We start from the raw sequence: 23,400 nt of genomic DNA, 5'->3' as shown, positions 1-23,400 counted from the left end.
CTACTATTATTCTGCTGTAATTTATCAATGTAACAACAAAACTGAAGCCAACAGCAAAATATCCTACCAGATTGAAACAAAATAATGCAAATTAATATTAAAAAAAAAAGAAGCACATAGCTTTCCCTTTAGAAATTGCTAATTCATGTCAATTGTCAGTTGGTGACTAAACTACTTACCGAATTAGAATAGATTTGCTAACTTTTTGCACAACCTGAAGATGCTGAAAAAAAAATTCAAAATTCAAAATTAACCTAGTTAGAAGGCGCAATTGAGCGCCAAAATTTTGAAAAATTGTCCAATCACGCAACGCGGACCGACTTGAAAAAATATTCCGGACCGGTTAAAGTAAACAAAGTCGCTGTCCGACAATTTTTACTACAAAAGAAAAAAGTAAAACTTATGGAAAATTGAATTTCATTCTCAAATAGATATGATGAACGTTGTGGAAAATGTTTATTTTATTTTTTTCTAAAAAAATATTTCACTGACCAACTGCCATATTTGGCACTTAGTCATGTTGTATCGTTTATTTTACATATGCAAATTTTGTCAATTTTTCCATATCAGTGATGAGAAAGAATTAATTGTTCGAATGTTTTTCGTTTGTTTCACAAAAAGCAAAAGGCGAAATTTTTTTGCAAATTATTTGATTCTCCAGACGAATGGTTAGTGTGCAATTGAAGTGAAAGTGAAAATATCCATTTCGGGCGCTTGATTATGCCGTGAACTGACTGTCAATTAAAAATATTCTTATGCTTCAACAATGTGAGCTGATTAATAAGAAAAATAAGAACAACAACTCGAAGAAAGCTTTCGACTCGTCGTGATGATAATGGCGAGTGAGCAGATGTTGTCATTTTTAAAAGCTTCCCACTGAAACGGTTCATTCCAAAATGGTCATTAATCAAAAAATTAAAATTCCACCTAAACCGAAAGCTTCGAGCAAGGCTGTTGGCTCGAAAGTGAAATTTTAAAAATAAATGACATGCTTTATTTCAAATTGAACTGCAACTTTCCCAACGCTGCTTATTTGTCGTATATACAAATTCACTTTGAGAACATTGAGGTTGATTTCATTTTGAGCTTGTGAATTTTCAGCACAAGCAACAAGTACATTTTTCTTCCTGCTGCTATTCAATCATGCGTATCATCTTTTATAAAAGTTGAAACAAATTACACACTGTCAAATGTATCTTTAAAATCTATACACAATAGCTGAATGAATGCTGCTTGAAATTATGCTGAATTCACACAGTGCTTCTTGGTAAAATGATAGAAAACGATGATAAATCAACTTTCAAATGTGACAAAATTCATTCAATTTGATATTTTCAATATAATTTGCAACTTTCTTTTATTACTCTTATGCTTATTTTGTTGCATTTGAAATACGAACATGCACGTTGCTTTTCAACATGAAAAACAAAATTGCTTCAGCTATATTTATATGAACATTGCCTATATTTGCCATTTTCTGATTAATACACTTTCAATTCTTATTTTTCTAAACAGAGATCTTTTCAATATAAAAATTTTGTTCAATATTCACTTTCTGGTATAAGATGTCATCTGATATGTAAGCTTACAAATTTAGTAAAGAGCATTAGACAACCTAATTTAACACAAATTTCATTTGTTTCGGCAGCACATTTCTGCAAAATATGCGCTCGGACATCTTTTCGTTTCATTAATTAACCATTTAGCTAGCAAGCTGTTTACTTGTCTGATACTTACGCTCGAAGCGATATATGATTTGTACTTGAATTTATATTCTTACTGTATTTATGTTAATCTTTACGAAATCAATTTTGATAAAAATTATATTAGACATTATTTCACCTAATCATGGGAATGTAAATTTATTAGAAATAAAAAAAAATTAAAAATAAACGTAGCGTAATTTATGTTGCTTTGACATGCACCGAACATACATGCAAATTGCAATTTGTTGACATTCATCCGCAGTTAATAATTTCAATATGCCTTATTAAATGTAAATTATAAAAAATCGGAAATTTAAGAATATCGTAAAACAAATTTTTGACAAATTAATTGAATGACAAACAAGGACAACATTTCCGCTTGCTAATTAATAATACATTTCAGTTATGTTTACTTGAAGATCTTTTATTGATTAATGTATTATGAGGTTTTGCTTTATTTCATCGAAAATTTTACTGCGTGATATGTGCAGAAATTTCCTTAATGAGTTATGGTTGTAATTTGTTCAAATCAATGAGTGAACTTCACATGATAACGATATGCTTAATATTTTCATTGCAATAATGGTAAGTTATTCTTCAGCGTCACATTTAAGCACACCATGGCAGCCATTTTAATACAATTATAGAATTGGCACTTCTCTGGCACTTGTAATTGTTGTTAGCTTGTTGCAAAAGCGTATGTCTTACATATCTTACGAAAACTGTCCACTTGTTGATACGCTAGTTACGAACGTAACGGTTCATTGTAGATGTTTGCAAACAGGCGGATGATTTCTTTTTGAGGATTCTTTAAATGCAGTTCATGTTTAGTTTTCAAGGTATGCGAAACAATTTGTATTATTTCACAACTTTTTTACAGATTCACACTGAGCAATTCACTGATTAATAGTGCTTTTTATTTTGAAGATAATATTGTACTACATATTGATAGTTAAGTGTTTGAATGTTTTCATGTTTGTTGGTTTGGTTATTGTTATTTTAAAAAAGTTGTTCCTGATAAGTCCATTGATGTTATTATAATTTTTATGAAGCAAATTAGTTGTTTTAACTTTTTTGGTTGATGAACTGGTTACTCTTTTTTTTTCAGTTTTGTCAAGTTGCCTGTTAATTTTTTGTTGTATAGTTTGTTTCGTTAAACCATTTATTTTTACAATATTTTCCTGGCAGAAAAGGGCTTTTTTCAAAAATGACAATCTTCAAGGGTATATAGATTTTCTATGTTGTGCTTCTTGTTGTCAGAAATTAATTTAAATGAGAACAAACTGTACTGTTTGTTTGCTGTGGTAATTGAATTAGACTAAATGAATACAGTGAAGTATTAAATTAATGTGAAACAAAGTGTGAATAGGAGAATGAATAGAATTGAGAGAGAAAAAAATATATGTACATATATGTACAGTAAAATGTATGAAAATTCGTTCAAGTGAAAAGATAGCAAGTTTGAAAGAAAGGATGAGCATGAATTTCTTTTTGAATTTAATTTATAAAATGATTTCACGTGATGGGATGTGCGTAGAAAATTTAGAAAATGTATTTTTGATTAATTGTTGTTCAGTAAGTGGAACAGCTGACGCCCTGGTCGTGGGCTGGGTTTTCAATGCATGCTATAGAGAACGAGCTTGATCGCTTATCGAATGGTTAGCCGAAAGCCGAACACTTGGCTAATGACGCGTCGACTGATTCGAATATTTGTGCATTGGTTTCAAATTCGATGACTTGTTCCCCTACTTTGTCGTTTCCTCTATTTCTTTCCGCTTCATTGTCAGTTGGTTGCTTTCGAAGACGGATTTTCGATTTTTCCCCTCCGGATAAAGCATGCTTCTTCAGCTATCCGAATGATGACCCAGAAGCATACATATCCTAGGTTATTTAAAAAAATATCTGTCGTTTATGTAAAGTTGTATGCAATGAATTGTTGGATATTGGAATTTTTGTCGACCACCGTGTTGTTATTGATAGATCAGTCGGTGATTTGAGTTGGGATGTTTGTTGTATGTGAAAGTGGAAGCTTTTTTGAAAAGCAACGACCCTTTTCCGTTTGGCCGGAAATCGATTGCATCTCCATTTTGTCGGTCACAATTTTCTTCAACTTGCACACACGACGTGCACTTTTCTCGATGTTATCTGCAAAGTTAAACATTTTTCAATCGTTTGGCATATCACAGCCGCTTGGGATGCTTTTCTGCTTCTTCTTCTTCATGCCGCGTTAGCTTTGCGATTTAGCTTGGAACAACTGGCAACATCGCCTTTTGTTATTCATCGGCTTCACCATTGCTCAACGTGGTCATGCGTAAAATTTCTACTCATTCATTATTTCACCCAGTGCAATTGTTTCAATTGTCTCAATTTCCTCCAATAGCTTTTGGAGCAGGTTTGTTTTTATTTATTTATTTATGTAAATATTCAATAAATCAGTAGTTGTTGGCCAAGCTTTGGGGGTTGAATGGAATGTTCAAATTTCCATTTCAAATCAGATCTTCATTTCTGTGCCACATTCGAAACGTGAACGAACATTTTTCATTACAACGCAATATCTATATGACCTGCAGCGAAATTAGCCGGCTTTTGAAAATTGATTTCCAAAAGAGATGATCCCGGTTGAATGAAAAAATGAAAAAAATAATAAATCAGATCAACACAAAATCCGTTCGCGTTTCTACTTCACTTTCTCTTTTGCGCAGCTCCATCGAAATAAGCTCCCATTTCAATTAAGATGAGTTATTACACAGAAAAAAAGAATTTTTTTTTCAAATTAATTCACTTTTTTTTCATTTGATCTAATTCAACTTTTTATTATTGAATTTTTATTTCATCATCTTTTTTGTTGTTGACATTGGAGCGTTTCAAATTGGAAAAAAAAGAAGAAAATTTTGCTGTTGTTTTGTTCTACTACCATTTGAATGCTGATTCGAAATTGGCTACAGTATGCCAGTTGATTGGATTCGATGAGATGTGATTATTGATAGAAAAAGTATTTTCATATTTGATAAGTTGAAATTTTTTGCATTTTTCAAATGTCACAAGTGCACACGGATGTCATTTTATAATGAAATGGGTGACATTTTTTGAAAAGCAATAAAAATGAGATGTAATTTATTTTGAATAACATCCGATGTGAGATGATTGGTTGGTTATTTATTTGTTAATTTTTATTTTTTGAAAAAATTACTGCACGACGTATGCGCAATTTATTGGAAAACTTTCCAATTCGTTGTTGATGAAGAAATGTTGTGTAATTCGCTACAGTTGATCATATTTTGAACAAAAAATTAAATAATAATAATAATAAGAAGAAGAAGAAATTCAAATCGATATGTTTTTATTTTGTTTGCTCATAGCTTGTAGCGGAAAAAATGCCAGTCGAGCGTGTTGCAGATTGTGGTGGAAGAAATTTGCATGCGTTGTGAATCCAGTGGACGAGTCGAGTGATATTGCGGTTGGATAAAAAAGATGGATACGGTAGATCAGAATTCGACCTTGTCCAATTCTTTGGCAAAAAATGATTTTCGTATGCTTGTTTCGGATTTGAGTAAAAAAGTTTTAATTTTTCACACGGTTGACGAATTGTATTTATGATTTTTTTTGTTACAGGGGAACAAAATTTTGACACCATTCGATTTGCCACTTATCGAGCTGCCTGCAAGTTGCGATTCATTCAGCAGAAAGTGAATTGTAAAAGTTCTTGTTGTTTGTTTGTTTGTTTGTTTGTTTATACTTTTTTCATGGCTTTTCAGTGCATTTGGTCGACATTTGGAACGTGATCGAATCGTTCAGAGAGAACGGCCTGAACGCGGTTGAATACAAATCTGAAGTGAAAATTTCTCGTGTCGAATTATTACTTTCGACCGTTTATCACAATTTGAACAAACGCTTGCCTGTGGTGCAGCAGATCGATTCGGATTTGACCATTCGTTTGTTGATCAGTTTTTTGGTTGCTGCTTTCGACCGGTATGCAAATCAATTTCCAATTATCCATTTTTTGCAAGAATTATTATTATTATTATTACTTTTTTTTTGTATTTCCTCTTCTCCATTCAGAGATGACAACGGCAAGTTGCAAGTGTTTTCAGTGAAAGTTGCTCTGGCTACTCTGTGCGCCGGCAAATTGTTGGACAAACTGCGCTGTATGTAAAATGAAGCCCAACCGACCAGAGCTTTTCGTTTGCATTCGTGCATGGTTTGTTTTGTTGTTTAAGATATTTTTTCGCTCATATCCGACACTTCTGGTGTGATGGATTTCAATCGTTTCTGTGACTATTTGAAAGAAGTCCTCTGCTTGCCTTGTGCCGTTTTCGAGGGGCCAACGTTCTCTTATTCTGAAAATTTGCCCAAACAAATTTTCGATCCGGTACAAATTTTGTGAATATTTGATTGTCGTTGTGCGATCGAATTTAATCGAAATATTTTTAGTCCGCAAAAGTGACCATCAACACGTTTTTGGACGCGCTGATGGCCGACCCGTGTCCACCATGCCTCATGTGGTTGCCTTTGTTGCACAGAATGGCCAGCGTTGAACACGGTACGTGTTGTTCTGCTCTTCTCTTTTGTTGTAGCGCGACAATTATGAATAATTCATTTGTGCAGTCTTTCATCCGGTGGTCTGTGATGCTTGCAATCGGGATTCATTTACTGGATTTCGTTACAAATGTCAACGATGTCACAATTACCAACTGTGTCAAGACTGTTTTTGGCGTGGTCGAATCAGCGATTCTCATACTAATCAGCACGAAATGAAAGAATATTCTTCATACGTGAGTAATTATTTTCATCATTATTATTATTATTATTCATATTTTGTTTGTTTATTCTTTTTCTTTCAGAAATCTCCCACTAAACAACTTGGCCATTCGATAAGCAAGTCGTTGCAGTGTGTTCCTGGTCACACGAACAAAAAGCCGTACGTTCCTGAAGTTTCGGAACGACCGTTGGATCTCAGCAATGCAGTGTACGGAATACTGTTGTTGTTGTTGCATTTGAAGGAAAAAGCCAAAAAAAGCACTTATTTTGTATATTTTAAGACCAAGCTCCCCGTCGCTTGTTCGTTGTTTATTGAAGAAAAATTCCGAAATCAACCCAACGGACAATTCAATAGACGGCAGTCGACCGTGCTTAGTCAGGTTAGTAGTAGCCTGATTTGTGAACGGATTGAAAATTTTCAACATTCCATTTTCCAGCACGTGCTGGTATGACAATTTGGACGACGAGCACAAACTGATTGCCAGGTACACTGCGAAACTTTCCGGCAGGTCTACGGTATGCAGTGAGACTTGAAAGCTCTGGGGAAGGGGAGGGGTTATGGTGGTATACGGTTCCGTGTACAACGAGTGTTGTTTGTTTGAAATTCTAGTACCGACCGGCGGCGACGAATGCAGCAGAAGAGAATCTCGCTCAACGAGCCACCATTGCTCATTTGGAGAAAAAGAATAGGTAAAATTAATGTTGATTCAATTTTCTTGAAATTCAACTGAGCAAAAAACGCTTGTCTTTTTTTGTCAGGGAAATTTTGAGGGAAATTCACCGACTACAAGCGATGCAAAGTGCCACCAATCTCAGCATGATGTCTACCTCGGCAGTGGGCGAAAACGGAGCCACTGTTGAATTGGATAATTTGAGACTTCGTAAGACGGAATTGGAAATTCGAATGCAGCAGTTGCAGGACACGAGAAAAGATTTGCTGATGCAATTGGAAGGTTTGATGAAAGTGTTGAAGGTGATTATTGTTGTTGTTGTCGTTGAGAGGAGCAAATTTTGTTTTGCTTATATGGATAAGCTTTTAGCTTGGAATTGAAGAAAATAATTCGTTAAATTTTCATTTCATTCAGACCCAACTTCCTCGGGATAATTCACCGAGATCTTTGTTGCAAGCGAGCAACAACGACGCCGATTCCAAGGCAAAAGACGTCGGCAACGTGAACGATGCGGATTCGTCACTTTACGGAGGCACGTATGGTCGCTTAGCTCAGCAGTTTCTTCCATCGTCGCCATATTCGAGCTTCGGACCCAGAAAAAGCTCTTTGCAGTCGGATTTGTTGTCAGCCGCGGATTCGATCACCAACACAATGACGTCGCTTGTACAAGAATTAAATACGGGTAGATTCGCACGTTGGTATTAATTTTTTCTTTGTATTTTTAATCAGTCAATGATTTCAGCAGAAACTGAAGCTGAAGAGCAAAACGGAACGCCAACAACAGCAACAACTACTACTGCATGCAACGAACAGCAGCAGCATCAGCAGCAGCAGGGTATGAACATTGCATTTCAAACCAACGCAAATTGAATGTGGTGAATATTTGAAAATTAAAATATTTTCCTTTTCTTAGATGAGGGGAACGAAAGATCAACAACGACGACGTGAAAATTGTCTCTGCTCGTTTTCGTTGCTTAATTATGCTGTGGATTTTTTATTTCTTAGTCGTGCAATGGTGGCTGGCTGTTCTTCTTGTTGCTGCAAGTTAAAATACCTTAGTGATATATATATATATATATATCAAGCTGGACAACATATCACATCTCTCTTTCTATATATATAGATGGATTGATTCCGATTTAGTAAAGAAAACCAAAAGACATTCGTTCAGTCGTAACAAATGGACTCACAATTATTGTTATATTTTTTCAACATTGATTTACTCGATTAAAATGTATGTTTCATGAGCACAGGTACAAAGTAATTTGCGTGATATAAAATAATATGGCAACATACATGCGAGCTTATTCGATGAGCATTTTTCTCGTGCACTTCATCTAAAAATGAAATCAATATACTTTTTCATTCACCCTTTTCACTCCTACAGTGAATAAAAATGAATATCATTTTTTGTATATTTTTGTTTTTTAGCCATTTGAGAATAAAAAATACTTCTTTTTTGGAAAATGTCAAACAGTTGGATGTTGGGGAATTTCGTTGAACGCGCGCAGTTCGTATGTTGCACAATCACGGATACCCGCCGAAGTGAGGCTAACGTTGTTGCAGTCCAGTTCCGGTTTACGGGCGAATAGCATTTTAATATCCGAATGCAAGTACAACTTTCCAGAGCTGGAACTGGCGAAGCTGAAAATTTCAAGCAAAGCAACATCCAAAACACGTGGGTTTCAACATACAAATTTCAACGTACCGTAAATGAATCAAATAGCGCAACCAGCTGCGGTTGTTTTTCGCATCCTTGTAAGTTGCCGATTTGGGCATGAAGTACGTACGTTGACGGACGAACGTTTTGGAACGGCATTTCATCTCTTTCAAATTATACTGTACGATAAACATATTTACCACAGATCCTTGAGGATTGAAAAGTGTCTGAACAAGAAAATGCAATGTTACAATGCAATGCTCTCTGTCTCCATCCATCTCTTACCACTTGAACGTTTCCTGCTTTTGGAATGTGGTAACCTTTCTTGCCTAATTGTTTCAAATTGCATCGACCCTACATATACATATATATATATATATATACATATATACATTTATTTATTTTTATGTTTTTATTTTACAATGTAAGGCAACGGAGCATCTGGAGGTGAATCCAAAAATATTGTCGTCACAGGCAAACGCACATGCGGAGGAAGAAAAGTTCCGCTGGCTCCGAGTTCGATTGTAAATCCGTTCAAAATTCCAAACGGCGTAAATCGACCCTGCAGTGCGCTTTCCTGAAATCAAAAGCCAAATTCACTTTTCATATCCAACGTTGACAAGCAACTGCTTGTCTTGTGTTCTCACTTCGAAACTTCCCAACAGATTATTCATACGCTTTGAAAATATACGTCTCCTTAACGGAATGCTGCCGTCTTCCGAATCGCCGCTTGTGCTTTCACAGTCGCGACAGTTGGAAGAACATCTGAAATGACAACAGACTCTGAATGAAGGTCCATTATGCACACAATCTTGTGCGACAATAAAAATGAACGGTGCATTTCGATGCTCTTAAATTTGCCCACTTTTTCATGGTCACGCTGTCGGTGGTCAAGCTGGGGTCGAATTGGAACGATTTTTGGAAACGATTTACCGGAGCCTAAAAATCGAAATATCCCTCTCTGGTCACTTTGGGAAACAATCCAACACAATGTGTAAATTTAAATATTAACAGGTTTTGTTCGGGAGCAACATTTGAAATGAACTAACTGCAAGCCTCTTCTCTTACCGGACTAGAGGTGAGAGGTAGTTTGGTGATGCTGTGGAAACGAACAGGACTGCTAGCTTTCACCGGCCGAATACTGCTCGACGAAACCTGTATGCACGATAAAACCAAAAAATTGCTTCTTCATTATTGCTTAGTCAAAATTATGCTTCTTCACCTTTCCCGGTTTTTCACTTCTACAGTGGTGAGATTTGTCAGCTGAAGTTTTCCGCCTCTTCTCCTGGAAGCTTCGCGTGACATGGCAGTGCAAATTGGCATCATCTTAATCGAATAAATAAATAAATATAAATAAACAAGCAGCAATATTTCACTTGTAGCAGCAGCATTGATTCGGCTATTTCGATGGCCAGTGTTGTAAGCAAGTTTCACTGAATCGCCTTGCACAGCTGTGCTTTGCTTATTGATCGTTACCGAATGATTATTGTTCTTCACATCTGAGCATTGTTCACATCTGAGAAATGATTCTCTTATTCGTACAAATTTTTTCTGATTGAACAATTTGTGTTCATCAATGCACATCGCACACTATTTCTTTTTACCTTTCCAACGCCGGGTCGTCCAATATTGAGCTGTTCAACACCTCTGATAAATTTTTCCCAAGCAAGCAACGATCTGTACCTGTGGGGAAAAATATACATATATGCATATACAATACACGTTTTAATTATAATATTTGAAGTGAAACAGGGAATGGAAAAGAAATGAAAATTAATCTCTCACCTTGGAATGGTGAAATTTTCAGACAGACGCGCCGCAAATTGGACAGCTTGGTATCTCGGCACAACATTTCGGCTTCAACTTTCTTCATTGATGAATCATTTCCATTCTCACAAACTAGGAAACTTTGGTTGTTGTATTTGAAATCAGAGCACAGTTGTTCATCATTCGAACAGTCGTTTCCATCTGTTCTAAAATGAATTAATATATACAATTATTAATTAGAACAATATAGACATATATATATATGACAATTAACAATATTGTGTATAATACTTGTAGTGTACAGAGAATGGAGGAGGGTTGACGTTGTATTGAAACATCGACGAGCTCAGCTGGGAAAAATGAAGAAGATACAAATGCACAGCCTGTATCAGAAATTGTTCCAGCAACTGACGTTCATTGCTAGTGGTAGAAATTAATGTTCAATTTTTTTCGAAAAATAAATATCAATGAAAACTTCAGTAAAGCTTAGAAATATATAGCTACCGAGTGGTTAAAAATTGAATTTTCCATTTTTCGAGAAGAATCGATTTTGCACGCTTGGATTGGAAACATTCGTCGAATTGTAATATTACGCCTATTTCTGCCGATGCAGTCTTGTTCCACAGGTTGATCAACTTGGCACGAAGTTGTTCAATTTTCGGACACTGAAATAATAATGATAATTTAAAATAAAGAGGAAATTTAAAAAGCAAAAATTAGGTGCTCCGGGTAGAGGTAGAACAGCAGTTTACAGAGAAAATAGATGAAAAACAAATTGCAACTACAACATTATATCAAAAATGCAGTACAAATCGACATTACAACAACAATGATGATGATGTATGAAAATAAATAAATGAATCTTTTCTTCTTCCTGTTTATTAAAATATTTCTTGTAAGTATATAAACTGAAAATATGTGCAGACTCTGTATGAAATATGTAAACCAGTTTCAGCATTATTTACCGGTGCCAGTTGGTGACACCCTGCTTGCTATACACAAATTTTGAATATGCAATGTGCTGGTTGGTCAGTTGGTTGCGGTAATCAGTCGATTGGAGATGCGAAGAAAATGAAAAATGGAACAATGCAATGTTGTTGTTAACAGTGCACAATTATCCTGTGCAAATTTCCATATTCTCGTCAGAATTAACAGGAAGCATGCAACAAGCCATTATCGCTTCATTCCTTCCTCTCCACAACGCAAATGCTGCGGTGAAAAGATGAAGAGAAAAAAAAACCCGCAACGCATGTTGTTGTGAAATTGTTGAAGAAAAATATGCTACCTTTTTTTGAATATTTTTTTTATAATGCGGCTATTCATCTGGAAATGAATTATTGACAATTTGAACACAAATGACCTGAACAGCTGAATAACTTTTTTCTTCTAACGAAATTTTTTGAAATTGAACTAGTTCTTCCTTTCTGGCCGTCTATTTTGCAAACTGTTATTTATCGTTGTTTATTTAATGCAATTCTTCTAAATATTCATGAAAATTTTCTTCGAATATATGCACATTTCTCAGCAATTGAAATTGCAAACTAAAGGTGTACTGTAATGTGAAATATGATTAACTGTTTGTTATAGTTTTACAATCAATATTGTCAGGATCAAGGAAAATAAAACGAAAACAATCAATATTATAGATGAAATTTATACACGAATGACAACAATTGGTCAAGATGAAACTTGACATTTTTCAATAAGCAAGTATCAATTACAGTATACATTGGAACAAATTTACCTTCCATAAATAAGAGACAAAGAAATCAAATTTTCCAACCAGTTGTATCCTTTCTTTTTCCTAAAGTAAATCCTGCCTCTAAAATGCGAATGTACGTACGATGAGGGGATTTTTGTCGACGGCAAACCGAAAAGCAAAAGGGCAAACATGCACAAAATAGCGGTTAATAATACAACGCCAGTATCTACTTGAAAATGCAAATGAAGTAGTCAATTTTCTCAGCTGCTTTCCAACAACATATACACGCTTGTCATCGACAACAACAACAACAACGCTGAGCAATGAGCACAAAAATCTATAGATCATATTAAATCTATCATCACATTGCAATGTTAATACTGAAACGCAAACATTGCATCACACGAGCAAGCAACATTTCAAATTAAAACTTCAAAATGTTTTGTTTTTAGTTTTGATTGAAATACCATCGAATTTTAAAAGAAATTGAACTGCATGCTTCGTGAGCTTTTAGATAATTGACAATAAAAAAAGTGCAATGATAATACTGGTATCAAATTTGAATTGAATCAAATGGGAAATTGCAATAAAATTGATCAGTAAATAGCAGTAATTTTGAAATTATTTAGCTTTCTACTTTTCAACAAATTTTACTCTTAATTTTTACAACAAAGCAATCAAAGCCAGTCAACATTTTCTTCTTCTTCTTCGAAATCAATTATGCAAACCCGTAAGCACATTCATTGTTCATGATCATTTCAGAAAAATAAAAAAACATTTAATGATGCACAGCTAGCTTTTTGTAGCTTTTTTACATTTTTAATATTTTTATAGTTTCATTGACTGAAGATATTGGATTTAGTTTGACAAAACCTGAACAACAGCATCGTCTTCTGCTGCTACACTGGTATTTAATCATCACAACATTAGCATATTCTTCAATTCTAATACTACTAATTGAATTGATTTGTTCAAAACTTTAACACTCATTAACTTATCGATAGCGTTGTTTAATGACAAGCGAAAGATTTATCCCCCACAGAAACACAAATGTTTACAAATTAACGCATTGCATTTTCACTAATCAATCGGAGTTGGTGAGCAGAAAAAATGTCAACAGCAGACTTCACCTAGTGCTTTTTAATAATAATAATAATAATTCAGGCTCTCGAAATTCAAAGCAAATGGAACAACTCTATATAAAATGTAATAGATGTAATTTGTGTTCTAATGTTGTAAAGTGGAGCAAAATCAACGACAATCTTGAAGAGAAATTATTCACCTACCTGGACATTATTCAAATTGCACGAATGTGTGCTAGAGGCTTTTGTCGACTTGACCAATCCAATTGATGATGGGCAATAAATTTCTGGTATTTTTTCAGATTTGAAAATTTTGCAACTTTCCATAATTAACAATGCAAAGTTGATGAACAATTGTCTTGGATTTGAACAATAACCACTGCTGAATTGTTATTTTTGAGCAGTTTGAGAAGACATTTCGGCATGTTCATGCTTTTTCACTGCATCACGATCGTTGACTTGATCTGCTCGTCCAAACACACGCACACACACCGACTCAGCCACCTAAACTACAAACAACAATATAAGCAAGCAACATCTGCTTCTATAAAATACGCGATACGTATTCAATAAAATTATAAGTCAAGTTCTGCTATTCTCAGCCCCTTCGGCAGGAGAAAACGTGAGCTGTTGAACAACATTAGCCTTTGAATAACTTTCAAATTATATTTTTCATCTATTTAATTTTTAAAATTAATAAACAAAATCAAATATACGTTTTTGTCAACAGCTGTAAAATTGTCCAAATACATGACTGAAATTGGAGCAAGCGCAAGTGAATAACGCTTTTATTGACGTTCGCATGAAAGTGACATAGACACACACACACACATAGAAAGAGAGAGAAGGGGAGGGGGAGGGAGAGAAAGAGAGAGACGTAGCAGTAACGTACAGCAATCCAGTTTCATACTGTTTTATTTGCCAATATTTGCAGAAGATGAATCTGCGACGGATAAGAAGATGTCTAAGTCATATAAATCAATAGGATGATATTCCAATGACCTGAACCAAAGAAAACAACAGTTTGTCATCCACAAGTGGAGAAATGACCAAAAATAAAAAAATCCTCTCTTCTCTCTCAGTAGATGAAATTATTGTTCTGAAAAAGTTGCCTTGTCATTCATACATCATTGGAAGCTTCATTTGCAAGAGACAAAGAAAAAAGGAAATCGCATCTCACAGTAATATTCCATCCATTTCATCGGATTCTGCACTTTGCAAAGCGGCATCGATGTCAACAGCAGCAGCAACGGCAGCAGAATTAGCAAGACGACAACTTTTGCGTCAGCTGATGCTATTGCAATTACTATACATTTGATTGGCTATTTTCCATTTCAAGTCAGCTGACTTTGGAAATTTTGTCCAACTGCCGATGAATTTGAACCAATCGAATACTGCCCCTGGAACACTGGTTTCAGTCGACTTTTATTTTATAAATTGTAATTATTTCGAAATATTTATTAATAGAAAACTTCCATCTCTCCTTTTGCTGAAGTTGATTAACAATATAGCATTTCAAATGACACGCATATTAATCAAACGTGAACTGTTTCTCAACATTTGGCGGCAGTTGTTGAAATTGAAATATTTTCTCCTTCTTTTATTTTTCAAAATAAATGCATTCTGCTCTGTTGGAAAATGTGAATTTTCTTGAAATATTACACTTATGACATTTCAATCAAACATTTGATTAAACATTCGCAAACTAGATCTACATTATTGAACATCAACCAGTTTTTATGGGGCTTTTTGCATTTCAGATAAAATTGCACAATTCACCATTACACCATAAACATACCACCAGTTGCAGAAACAAAATAGTCCAATAATGCGTTATTGTACTGACAGTATATTGTACTGTTGAAAAAATGTTTACTTTTACACATCGTTGTGTAAAAGTAGCATCAAACAACAAAGAATCAAATTGAATTCCTTGAACACAAATCGCAAATTCACTTTTGCACAATGAAAAAACTGCAAAATGTAAATCGATGAAGCATCGAAAAAAATTATACATCATTTTTTGGTGTAAAATGAAAAAATGTTTATAAATTAAAATGCTTTTAATTTTCCACTTCAGGTTTGTTTTACGTAAATTTCAAAGTACAGTAATAAAACAACCTGCCTTTATTTGGATCAATTTACCGTATGCGAAAAAACAAAAATGTTGAAAAAGAAGTTTATTCAAAATACCCAATGAAAACGTTGACAAAATGATCATTACAAGGAACCCAGGATATTTATTCCTGCTAAATAATCTTCACTCGCTTCAAAATAATATGCATGATAATAAAGTTCGTAAACACAAAACGATTTGTTTTCAGCTTTATTCGTCAGTAAACAATCTTCAGCAAATTTGTATCGCTTCTATCAATAGAGATACTGAGTGTTATCTGAACGGGGATTTCTGATTAAATCTATATTTTTCACAAAATGATCGTGCAATCCAAAATAATTGTTGCGCAGAGTCGTAATAATTACACGAATAGTGAAGAAATGTCGTCTGTCGATACTCTGAATAAGGCAAAGGTAATCTTCTATTTGTGGATGCTTTAACAATTTTTTGATGCTCTCACCGCGAATGTTATAGTATCTGGATAACAGCTGCAAAGCCACGGATGCCGATTTTCGGACACTAGTTACTTCTTTCAGTGTTTTCAATTGAACCGAAACGCCAAAGTTGTTGCCACCTTGCATTCGTGGAATTAAAAATCCAAGCCATCTCATAAGTATACCGGAATCTTCACACATTTCGTGCAAAAGTCGCATCAACAAATTGTTCATTTCCACCAGCATTTTGTTGCATAGCATCGAATTTTCATCTCGATTATCCGAGTCGCCAACTTTTTCAGCAGAATTAGAACAGGAGGATGTTAAATTACTGTGCTGACGAAGTGTATCGGAGTTGATCGACCCGGCCATAATTTCAGGAAGGCGATCCATACTGAACTGGCTGTTCATCAATTCATCCACATAACGACCTTTACCTGGAAACGCCTCTAACACCAGTGCTTCTGCTTTGGAACCAAGTTCCTGTTTCCACACATCTAAATTTCCGCATGCAACTTCTTCATGATCTTCATCCATTTTCTTTATTGATCCAATTGATAAAACACCGTATAAGCCATGTGATAGCTATCTCAATTCAACCGTAATTGGCTAAAAGTTAAAAGTGATAATCAAGAGTTGTACACCAGTTTCATTTTATTATTACTTCGCATTTTAAACAGTGCATTAATAGACTTTTTCATATAAATTTTAATAATTTTTAACAAATTCAGCAAAACATTATTTATTTTTAGCAAAAATGTTGTTCATTTTTAGCAAAATAAAAATTACATTGAAATATTGAAATGTACTTTAATTTATACCAAAAAATTTTAATATTTGTAAGTAATAATCAGTCAGTGCTACTTTTTCCGAAATCTTACTAATTATCAAAAAATTTTAAACTGATGAAGTAAAAGAGAAAATAATTTTATTTTGTTGTGCTCAATAATAAAATATTGAACAGGTATTAAAAAGTTTAATTTTAATTCTGTTTAATATATAGCATTTTAATTTTTATTTAAATTCATCATAAAAAACAGCGTGGAAGATTGAGGTTATTTCAAAAAGAGAAACTTGATGATCTCTTGCTACAGTATGTTTTTGTGTGGTGGGTAAATCAGATTTGTAAACGTGTGTCACGAAGAAGTTGAACACTTTTAGTTTTCCATTGTTTCAAAAACGTCAAAAACTGTTTTACATTTTAACCGCTAACTTTGCACAATGAATAAGCAGGAACGTGATTCCAACACAGATACGACTGATTCAGGAACGGTTGCTCCGGAGAAAAGTGGATTGTCATCATTGGATCACATTCGAAAGCTCCGATCTGTTTACCAAAGTCCGTCAGATGCTCTTATGTCACCAATGAGTCGCAATTTTATCAAATCTAAAGGTTTTGCTCGTCATCCGTTTTTGATGAAGCAAAAGCCGAAGCGTTTGATCGACTGCGATACGCAGGAAGTCCAAGAACAGGCAGAAGATGAAGTCGTTTTGAAAAATGAGGATAAGAACAAGAAATGTGAACAGAAAGAGGAAGTGGAAGAAACACCACAAGAAGAGAAAGGGAAAGAAGCGAACTAGCATTTTATAAGCCTTTTTTTGACAATTACAATCCCGTTGCATGCTATATGATGTTGCACTGTAAGTAGAATCGAAAATTGTGAAATAAATTATCAGATGAAGCTTACTTTGTATTTCCAGTAACTTGAAATCAGTTTAGTATTAAATGATTTGTAGCTTCAGAAAATTTTATTTTCATATTTCATAGTTGTTTTTTTATACATACTGCTTTGAAATTTAATTTCTTAATGTTTATTTATCTGTGAGATAGTTTAATACTGTCGATATATGAGATAGTTTTACGCATGACGAAAGGGTGTAATATTGAGTTATGGTATTGTTGGTTATTTTCAGTGGATAAACAAATTTAGTGAAATTTTTTCAAAGCTGTGCAAATGAATTATTAATGTTATTAAAGAAAAACAATTAATATTCAGGTGGCATCGACTTACGACGGAGTTCCGTTCCGGCGTAAATCAGATCGCCCCTCATGTTACATGAATCATTAGAAAATGCAAACATAACATGTACGAATGTTGCATTATATGATTGGGCTTTGTTGTATTTTTTACAAACTTCATACAAGGACAGTAGTCGTAATTTCAGGACTACTCGACTTTGATATCATAAGGTATAATTAACTGATTTATGCAGTGTTTAAAGTGCATCAATTTGAATATATTTTAGTAAAAATATTTTAATTTATAGATTATGTTTTAAATCAGTTTTTTTAAATCATAATTTTATTGTTGTTTTAATGGAGTTTTGATTTTCAAAGTGTATTAATACACTTACATAGCCTCTTTGCATTTTTAAAAATTAGAATAATATGTCCAGTGACCTAATATGATAATGATTACTATCAGAATAAATTGATAATTGCTTCACATTCTTCAATTGACATTCACACTGACATTTCTTCCTGTATATTGGCTAATTCTTGTCGTTGCCGTTCAAAAATGCTTTCTATTTTAGTGCTTGTTTATTGCTTTGCATATTCTTCGTCTTTTAACACAAGTAAGTATTTTTCTTTCTTATTAGATCATTAACACTTGTTTAGATTAATTGTAGTGCTCAATTTTTGATCTATAGTTTTTAATTATATTGAATGATTATTTTGACTTTGAATTCATTTCTACAATGGAAACATTGATAGAAAGATCGGCGACTGCATGCAGTGCTCTAAAGGAGCAGATAGGAACTTTTAACTGATCATCAAAGTATACACAGGAACTAACTTTTCCTGACCATCTACAAAATCGAACCACACCTTCACTTAATGAAACTGTTTATCTTTCAGCTGTAAAGGAAAATGCAGTTCCCGACAATACACAGTATAATACTAGTGTTCTGAATAATGGAAAGGAAGCATCGAAGAAAATTCCCAAGATTCCACTCATCAGATCCTATTTATATGGAAATATGGGAAATTCTTCAGTTCTACCAATGAATTCTTTAGCTGAAATGATAATAAAACCATTGCTTAGTTTAGACAAGCGAAATGAAATTGATAATTCTACAGATATGATGACACCAAATATCGTTCGAAAAAGAACTTTTGAAGCTTCTAATGAAAGAATTGTGACGTCTCCATCCGCGACGGAAGATTCAGCTGCAAAGGTAAATGCAATTCCCGACAATACACAGTATAATACTAGTGTTCTGGATAAACAAAAGGAATCATTGAAGAAAATGCAGTTTATAAGTTTTTTTTTAACAATTAACATCCCGTTCCATGGTATATGATGTCGCACTGTAAGTAGAATCGAAAATTGTGAAATAAATTATCAGATGAAGTTTACTTTGTATTTCCAGTAACTTGAAATCAGTTTAGTATTAAATGATTTGTAGCTTCAGAAAATTTTATTTTCATATTTCATAGTTGTTTTTTTAAACATACTGCTTTGAAATTTAATTTCTTAATGTTTATTTATCTGTGAGATAGTTTAATACTGTCGATATATGAGATAGTTTTACGCATGTCGAAATGGTGTAATATTGAGTTATGGTATTTTTGGTTATTTTCAGTGGATAAACAAATATCGTGAAATTTTTTCAAAGCTGTGCAAATGATTTATTAATGTTATTAAAGAAAAACAATTAATATTCAGGTGGCATCGACTTACGACGGAGTTCTGTTCCGGCGTAAATCAGATCGCCCTTTATGTTACATGAATCATTAGAAAATGCAAACATAACATGTACGAATTTTACATTATATGATTGGGCTTTGTTATATTTTTTACAAACTTCATACAAGGACAGTAGTCGTAATTTCAGGACTACTCGACTTTGATATCATAAGGTATAATTAACAGATTTATGCAGTGTTTAAAGTGCATCAATTTGAATATATTTCAGTAAAAATAATTTAATTTATAGATTATGTTTTAAATCAGTTTTTTTAAATCATAATTTTATTGTTGTTTTAATGGAGTTTTGATTTTCGAAATGTACTGATGCACTTACATGGCCCCTTTCCATCTCTAAAAATTAGAATAATATGTCTGGTGACCTAATATGATAATTATTACTATCAGAATAAATTGTTAATTGCTTCACAATCTTCATTTCACATTTACACTGACATTTCTTCCTGTATATTGACTGATTTTCGTCGTTGCAGTTTAAAAATGCTTTCTATTTTAGTGCTTGTTTATTGCTTTGCTTATTCTTCGTCTTTTGACACAAGTAAGTTTTTTTTTCTTATTAGATCATTAACACTTGTTTAGATTAATTGTAGTGCTCAATTTTTGATCTATAGTTTTTAATTATATTGAATGATTATTTTGACTTTGAATTTGTTTCTACAATGGAAACATTAATAGAGAGATCTGCGACTGCATCCAGTGCTCTAAAGGAGCAGATAGGAACTTTTAACTGATCATCAAAGTATACACAGGAACTAACTTTTCCTGATCGTTCACGGAATCGAACCAAGTGTTTAATGAGTGAAACCGTATATCCTGCAACTGTAAAAGAAATAATTCCTGACCATCCACAAAATCGAACCTGGCCTTCACTTAATGAAAATGTCTATCCTTCAGCTGTAAAGGAAAATGGAATTTCCGACAGTACCCAAGTAAAAACTAGTGTTCTGGGTAAACAAAAGGAAGCATCGAAGAAAATGCACAAGATTCCAATCATTAGATCCAAATTATATCGAACTATGGGAAATTCTTTAGTTTCACCGATGAATTCCTTAGATGAAGTTATAATAAAGCCATTGCTTAGTGTAGACAGTCGAAATGAAACTGATAATTCTACAGATATGATGACACCAAATATTCCTCTAAAAAAATCTTTTACAGCTTCAAATGAAAGAATTGTGACGCCTCCATCCGCGACTGAAGATTTAGCTGCAAAGGAAAATGCAATTCCCGACAATACACAGTATAATACTAGTGTTCTGGATAAACGAAAGGAAGCATCGAAGAAAATTCCCAAGATTCCAATCATCAGATCCTATTTATATGGAAATATGGGAAATTCTTCAGTTCTACCAATGAATTCTTTAGCTGAAATGATAATAAAACCATTGCTTAGTTTAGACAATCGAAATGAAACTGTTAATTCTACAGATATGATGACAGCAAATATCGTTTTAAAAAGATCTTTTACAGCTTCAAGTGAAAGAATTGTGACGTCTCCACTCGCGACGGATGATTCAAATGATGAAAGCGGGACCAATACTACAGTGATATCATCGGCTGTTTCAAAGAATGAGAATGGCACATCTTCATCTGCAACAGAAGGTTCAAGTGAGCAAAGCGAAATTAATGGAACACTAGCATCATATGAGTTTTCAAAGAACGAGAGTGAACCATTATCTACGTTGACTACTAGCAGCGTAAAAGTGCCGGATAATGCATCTGCAGAGACGCAGGTAGAAACTAATGGAACTGAGCTGTTGTTGAATGTTTCAAATATTGAAACTGAAACATCAGTTCCTGAAACGACCGATGTAACTGAACAAAGCGAAACTATTGCATCAGTAGAATCAACCAGTGTTCCACAGGAAAAGAATGAAACATCTACTTACAGTAGCCCTTTGACAACTAGCAGTGCTCAAGTTCCAGATGATGCATCTGCTGAAGTACAAGAAGAAACTAATGGGACAGTGCCATTGTCAAATATTGCAAAAAATACTAGTGAAACATTGACTTCGTCAACTATCAGTGGAAAAGTGTCAAATGATACATCTGCAACTGCAGAAGCACTGCAAAATTTGACTTACAGTCGTTTGTTCAGTGAAACCTATTTTTATGGCTTTTGCATTGCAAACAGATGCGCATTTGGTATGTATATAAAACGACTAGAAATTTATTGTTATGGTTGAATGTCTCATTTTAGAATGTTCTGCTGTTAATCAATGGTCCTATTGGACTCCATGTTCTGGTGTTCCTGGCAAGTCGTTCGAACAAAGAATGCGAGTTATTGCTTTTCTCGATCATGATAACACGTCATGTTTTATGGCACTCGAAATGAGAAAATGCAATATGGTAAAGTCAGTGGCAGGTAATTGGGATTTTTTCATTACTCTGAAAGTTGTATACTTTTTTGTCATATTTGAACATATGTTACTGTTAGAGTGCAAATACTCAACATGGAATGCTTGGTCAGAATGTACAGGTCCTTGCAATAATCGAACACGGACACGAACAAGAGAAGTAATTTGGCCAACTTCACTTATCAGACATAATTGCAATGTACAGGCACTTTCTGAAACAAGAAGCTGCCCTTCTACTTGTTTACATGGTATGAAATTTAAGTGATATTCTATTTCGAATTTTATCATAAAATTCACATTTAAGAATTCGTTGAAAAAGCGTGCAATCAAACAGCTGGTATAAATGGTGTTCATGGTATAAATAATACCCGGTGGTATTATTTATGCGGTGAGAAGCCAATTCTGGCGCAGTGTGGTAAAAATGAGTATTTCGATGAACAACAAAGGCGGTGTGTGTCTACTGAACATTAATTTCCATAAATGCATAAAAAATTGTTGTTCATAGTGTCACATGCAAAAGATTAGCAACTCAACTTTCAACTATTATCATTATTTTCAAGTGAACGCATTTTTGTTGTTTTTCTTTTTCATTTCGCATTCTAACAACATGTGCACAATTCATGAATTGCTGCTATTAATGCTCATCCTATTTTATGCATTTTTTCAAGTTTTCAGCATTCCAGTATTGTTCTTGCTTTAATTTCTTTCCAAAGGAACTAATACTTCTAATTCTATTTTATTACTGTTGCATTATCAGAATTGTTAGACAATTTTTTTCATTAGAAAATTTTAAAATACAACAATTACATATTTTTCTCATACAAAAGTTATTTATTCCAAGGAAAAATAAACAATATTATCAACAATCCTACATTATTATTATTATTATTATTATTACACTAATTTTCCAAATGTGTCCTTGTATTTTTGTTTCAATTTCAAAATTGCATCATAATCTTCTTTATCAGCGGTGCAAGATTTCTTGTCGATGTAGTCCACATTGCTCAGACCGTACAGTTCCTCAACGGTCATCAGTTCAGTCCAGTGCGGATATTTGCGTCGACCATCCGGCAAACGTTCCTCTGTCGGCTTCCACTTGGATCTGCTGATCACAGTTTCGACGTACTTCTCGGCACTGAATTGCAAAGCTTCGCGAAGCAACTCGTTCATACGAGCTCGGAAAGCGTTTTCTGACTTCTGCTTCTTCTCCGCATGCAAGCGCAAATAGACGACCCGCCGACGCCGATAACGCTTCATCCTCCAGTGCTTTTTGATTTTATGCCGACGAATGCGCAACATTCGATGGGCATGTAACTTTGTCACGCTTGCCGGATGCGGCGGCAACTGCAACGTACAATCAGTCTGTGTGTTCAAATTTGGAACCAGCAGACTGATCGAACAACTCGGAGGTTCAACCACAGGTAATGACGCTGC

At 34.2% G+C, this 23,400-nt stretch overlaps 7 protein-coding genes across 7 annotated transcripts; 4 read left to right on the top strand and 3 right to left on the bottom strand.

The window, feature by feature from the left end:
* The first annotated feature begins 5,299 nt into the window (after positions 1-5,299).
* On the top strand, positions 5,300-6,916 carry Tsp_08728 (dystrobrevin-1). Its single transcript, XM_003373953.1, has 7 exons — positions 5,300-5,399; positions 5,462-5,675; positions 5,766-5,851; positions 5,924-6,075; positions 6,138-6,246; positions 6,312-6,478; positions 6,548-6,916. The coding sequence occupies exons 1-7, from the start codon at positions 5,300-5,302 to the stop codon at positions 6,914-6,916; spliced, it is 1,197 nt and encodes a 398-aa protein (XP_003374001.1).
* A 2,053-nt stretch (positions 6,917-8,969) lies between these two features.
* Tsp_08727 (conserved hypothetical protein) lies at positions 8,970-10,816 on the bottom strand. The gene is given in 10 exon segments (XM_003373952.1): positions 8,970-9,149; positions 9,217-9,372; positions 9,410-9,560; positions 9,578-9,734; positions 9,845-9,950; positions 10,018-10,121; positions 10,172-10,311; positions 10,400-10,478; positions 10,581-10,768; positions 10,806-10,816. The coding sequence occupies 10 exon segments, from the start codon at positions 10,814-10,816 to the stop codon at positions 8,970-8,972; spliced, it is 1,272 nt and encodes a 423-aa protein (XP_003374000.1).
* A 246-nt stretch (positions 10,817-11,062) lies between these two features.
* On the bottom strand, positions 11,063-13,021 carry Tsp_08726 (hypothetical protein). Its single transcript, XM_003373951.1, has 5 exons — positions 12,993-13,021; positions 12,406-12,601; positions 11,803-11,847; positions 11,528-11,554; positions 11,063-11,227 (listed from the first exon to the last, which is right to left on the bottom strand). Exons 1-5 carry the CDS (start codon positions 13,019-13,021, stop codon positions 11,063-11,065), a joined length of 462 nt encoding a protein of 153 aa, XP_003373999.1.
* Positions 13,022-15,930: 2,909 nt separating this feature from the next.
* On the bottom strand, positions 15,931-16,433 carry Tsp_08725 (proteasome activator complex subunit 3). The gene is made up of 3 exons (XM_003373950.1): positions 16,373-16,433; positions 15,990-16,333; positions 15,931-15,939 (listed from the first exon to the last, which is right to left on the bottom strand). Exons 1-3 carry the CDS (start codon positions 16,431-16,433, stop codon positions 15,931-15,933), a joined length of 414 nt encoding a protein of 137 aa, XP_003373998.1.
* A 684-nt stretch (positions 16,434-17,117) lies between these two features.
* Positions 17,118-17,477, top strand: Tsp_08724 (conserved hypothetical protein). Its single transcript, XM_003373949.1, has one exon. The coding sequence runs from the start codon at positions 17,118-17,120 to the stop codon at positions 17,475-17,477; it is 360 nt and encodes a 119-aa protein (XP_003373997.1).
* Positions 17,478-18,001: 524 nt separating this feature from the next.
* Positions 18,002-19,639, top strand: Tsp_08723 (hypothetical protein). The gene is made up of 4 exons (XM_003373948.1): positions 18,002-18,087; positions 18,165-18,180; positions 18,687-19,076; positions 19,568-19,639. Exons 1-4 carry the CDS (start codon positions 18,002-18,004, stop codon positions 19,637-19,639), a joined length of 564 nt encoding a protein of 187 aa, XP_003373996.1.
* Positions 19,640-19,675: 36 nt separating this feature from the next.
* Positions 19,676-23,160, top strand: Tsp_08722 (hypothetical protein). Its single transcript, XM_003373947.1, has 8 exons — positions 19,676-19,761; positions 19,839-19,854; positions 20,106-20,147; positions 20,359-21,754; positions 21,810-21,974; positions 22,047-22,214; positions 22,271-22,415; positions 22,935-23,160. The coding sequence occupies exons 1-8, from the start codon at positions 19,676-19,678 to the stop codon at positions 23,158-23,160; spliced, it is 2,244 nt and encodes a 747-aa protein (XP_003373995.1).
* Positions 23,161-23,400: the final 240 nt, after the last annotated feature.

The sequence above is a fragment of the Trichinella spiralis genome, assembly GCF_000181795.1.
Source record: "Trichinella spiralis strain ISS 195 chromosome Unknown Scfld6, whole genome shotgun sequence".
NCBI classification, from domain to species: Eukaryota; Metazoa; Nematoda; class Enoplea; order Trichinellida; family Trichinellidae; genus Trichinella; species Trichinella spiralis.
Note: the sequence above shows the minus strand (reverse complement) of the source record. Positions and strands in the feature narration are given on the sequence as shown.

Coding starts and splice junctions, on each gene's coding strand:
- Tsp_08722 (XM_003373947.1), top strand. CDS start 19,676: ATGATTGGGCTTTGTTATATTTTTTACAAACTTCATACAAGGACAGTA. Junction 20,148..20,358: donor TTCTTCGTCTTTTGACACAA/GTAAGTTTTTTT, acceptor AAGTATACACAG/GAACTAACTTTTCCTGATCG. Junction 21,755..21,809: donor TGCAAACAGATGCGCATTTG/GTATGTATATAA, acceptor GTCTCATTTTAG/AATGTTCTGCTGTTAATCAA.
- Tsp_08728 (XM_003373953.1), top strand. CDS start 5,300: ATGATTTTTTTTGTTACAGGGGAACAAAATTTTGACACCATTCGATTT. Junction 5,676..5,765: donor TTGGTTGCTGCTTTCGACCG/GTATGCAAATCA, acceptor TTCTCCATTCAG/AGATGACAACGGCAAGTTGC. Junction 6,247..6,311: donor AATGGCCAGCGTTGAACACG/GTACGTGTTGTT, acceptor TCATTTGTGCAG/TCTTTCATCCGGTGGTCTGT.
- Tsp_08727 (XM_003373952.1), bottom strand. Junction 10,312..10,399: donor GACGACCCGGCGTTGGAAAG/GTAAAAAGAAAT, acceptor ATCATTTCTCAG/ATGTGAACAATGCTCAGATG. Junction 9,373..9,409: donor ACAAGCAGTTGCTTGTCAAC/GTTGGATATGAA, acceptor TTTTGATTTCAG/GAAAGCGCACTGCAGGGTCG.
- Tsp_08726 (XM_003373951.1), bottom strand. CDS start 13,021: ATGATCATGAACAATGAATGTGCTTACGG. Junction 12,602..12,992: donor AACAATGAATGTGCTTACGG/GTTTGCATAATT, acceptor TATGATCTATAG/ATTTTTGTGCTCATTGCTCA. Junction 11,555..11,802: donor CACAACAACATGCGTTGCGG/GTTTTTTTTTCT, acceptor ATTTGTGTATAG/CAAGCAGGGTGTCACCAACT.
- Tsp_08723 (XM_003373948.1), top strand. CDS start 18,002: ATGATTGGGCTTTGTTGTATTTTTTACAAACTTCATACAAGGACAGTA. Junction 19,077..19,567: donor CGGAAGATTCAGCTGCAAAG/GTAAATGCAATT, acceptor ATTAATATTCAG/GTGGCATCGACTTACGACGG.
- Tsp_08725 (XM_003373950.1), bottom strand. CDS start 16,433: ATGGATGAAGATCATGAAGAAGTTGCATGCGGAAATTTAGATGTGTGG. Junction 16,334..16,372: donor TGTGTGGAAACAGGAACTTG/GTTCCAAAGCAG, acceptor AGGCGTTTCCAG/GTAAAGGTCGTTATGTGGAT.
- Tsp_08724 (XM_003373949.1), top strand. CDS start 17,118: ATGAATAAGCAGGAACGTGATTCCAACACAGATACGACTGATTCAGGA.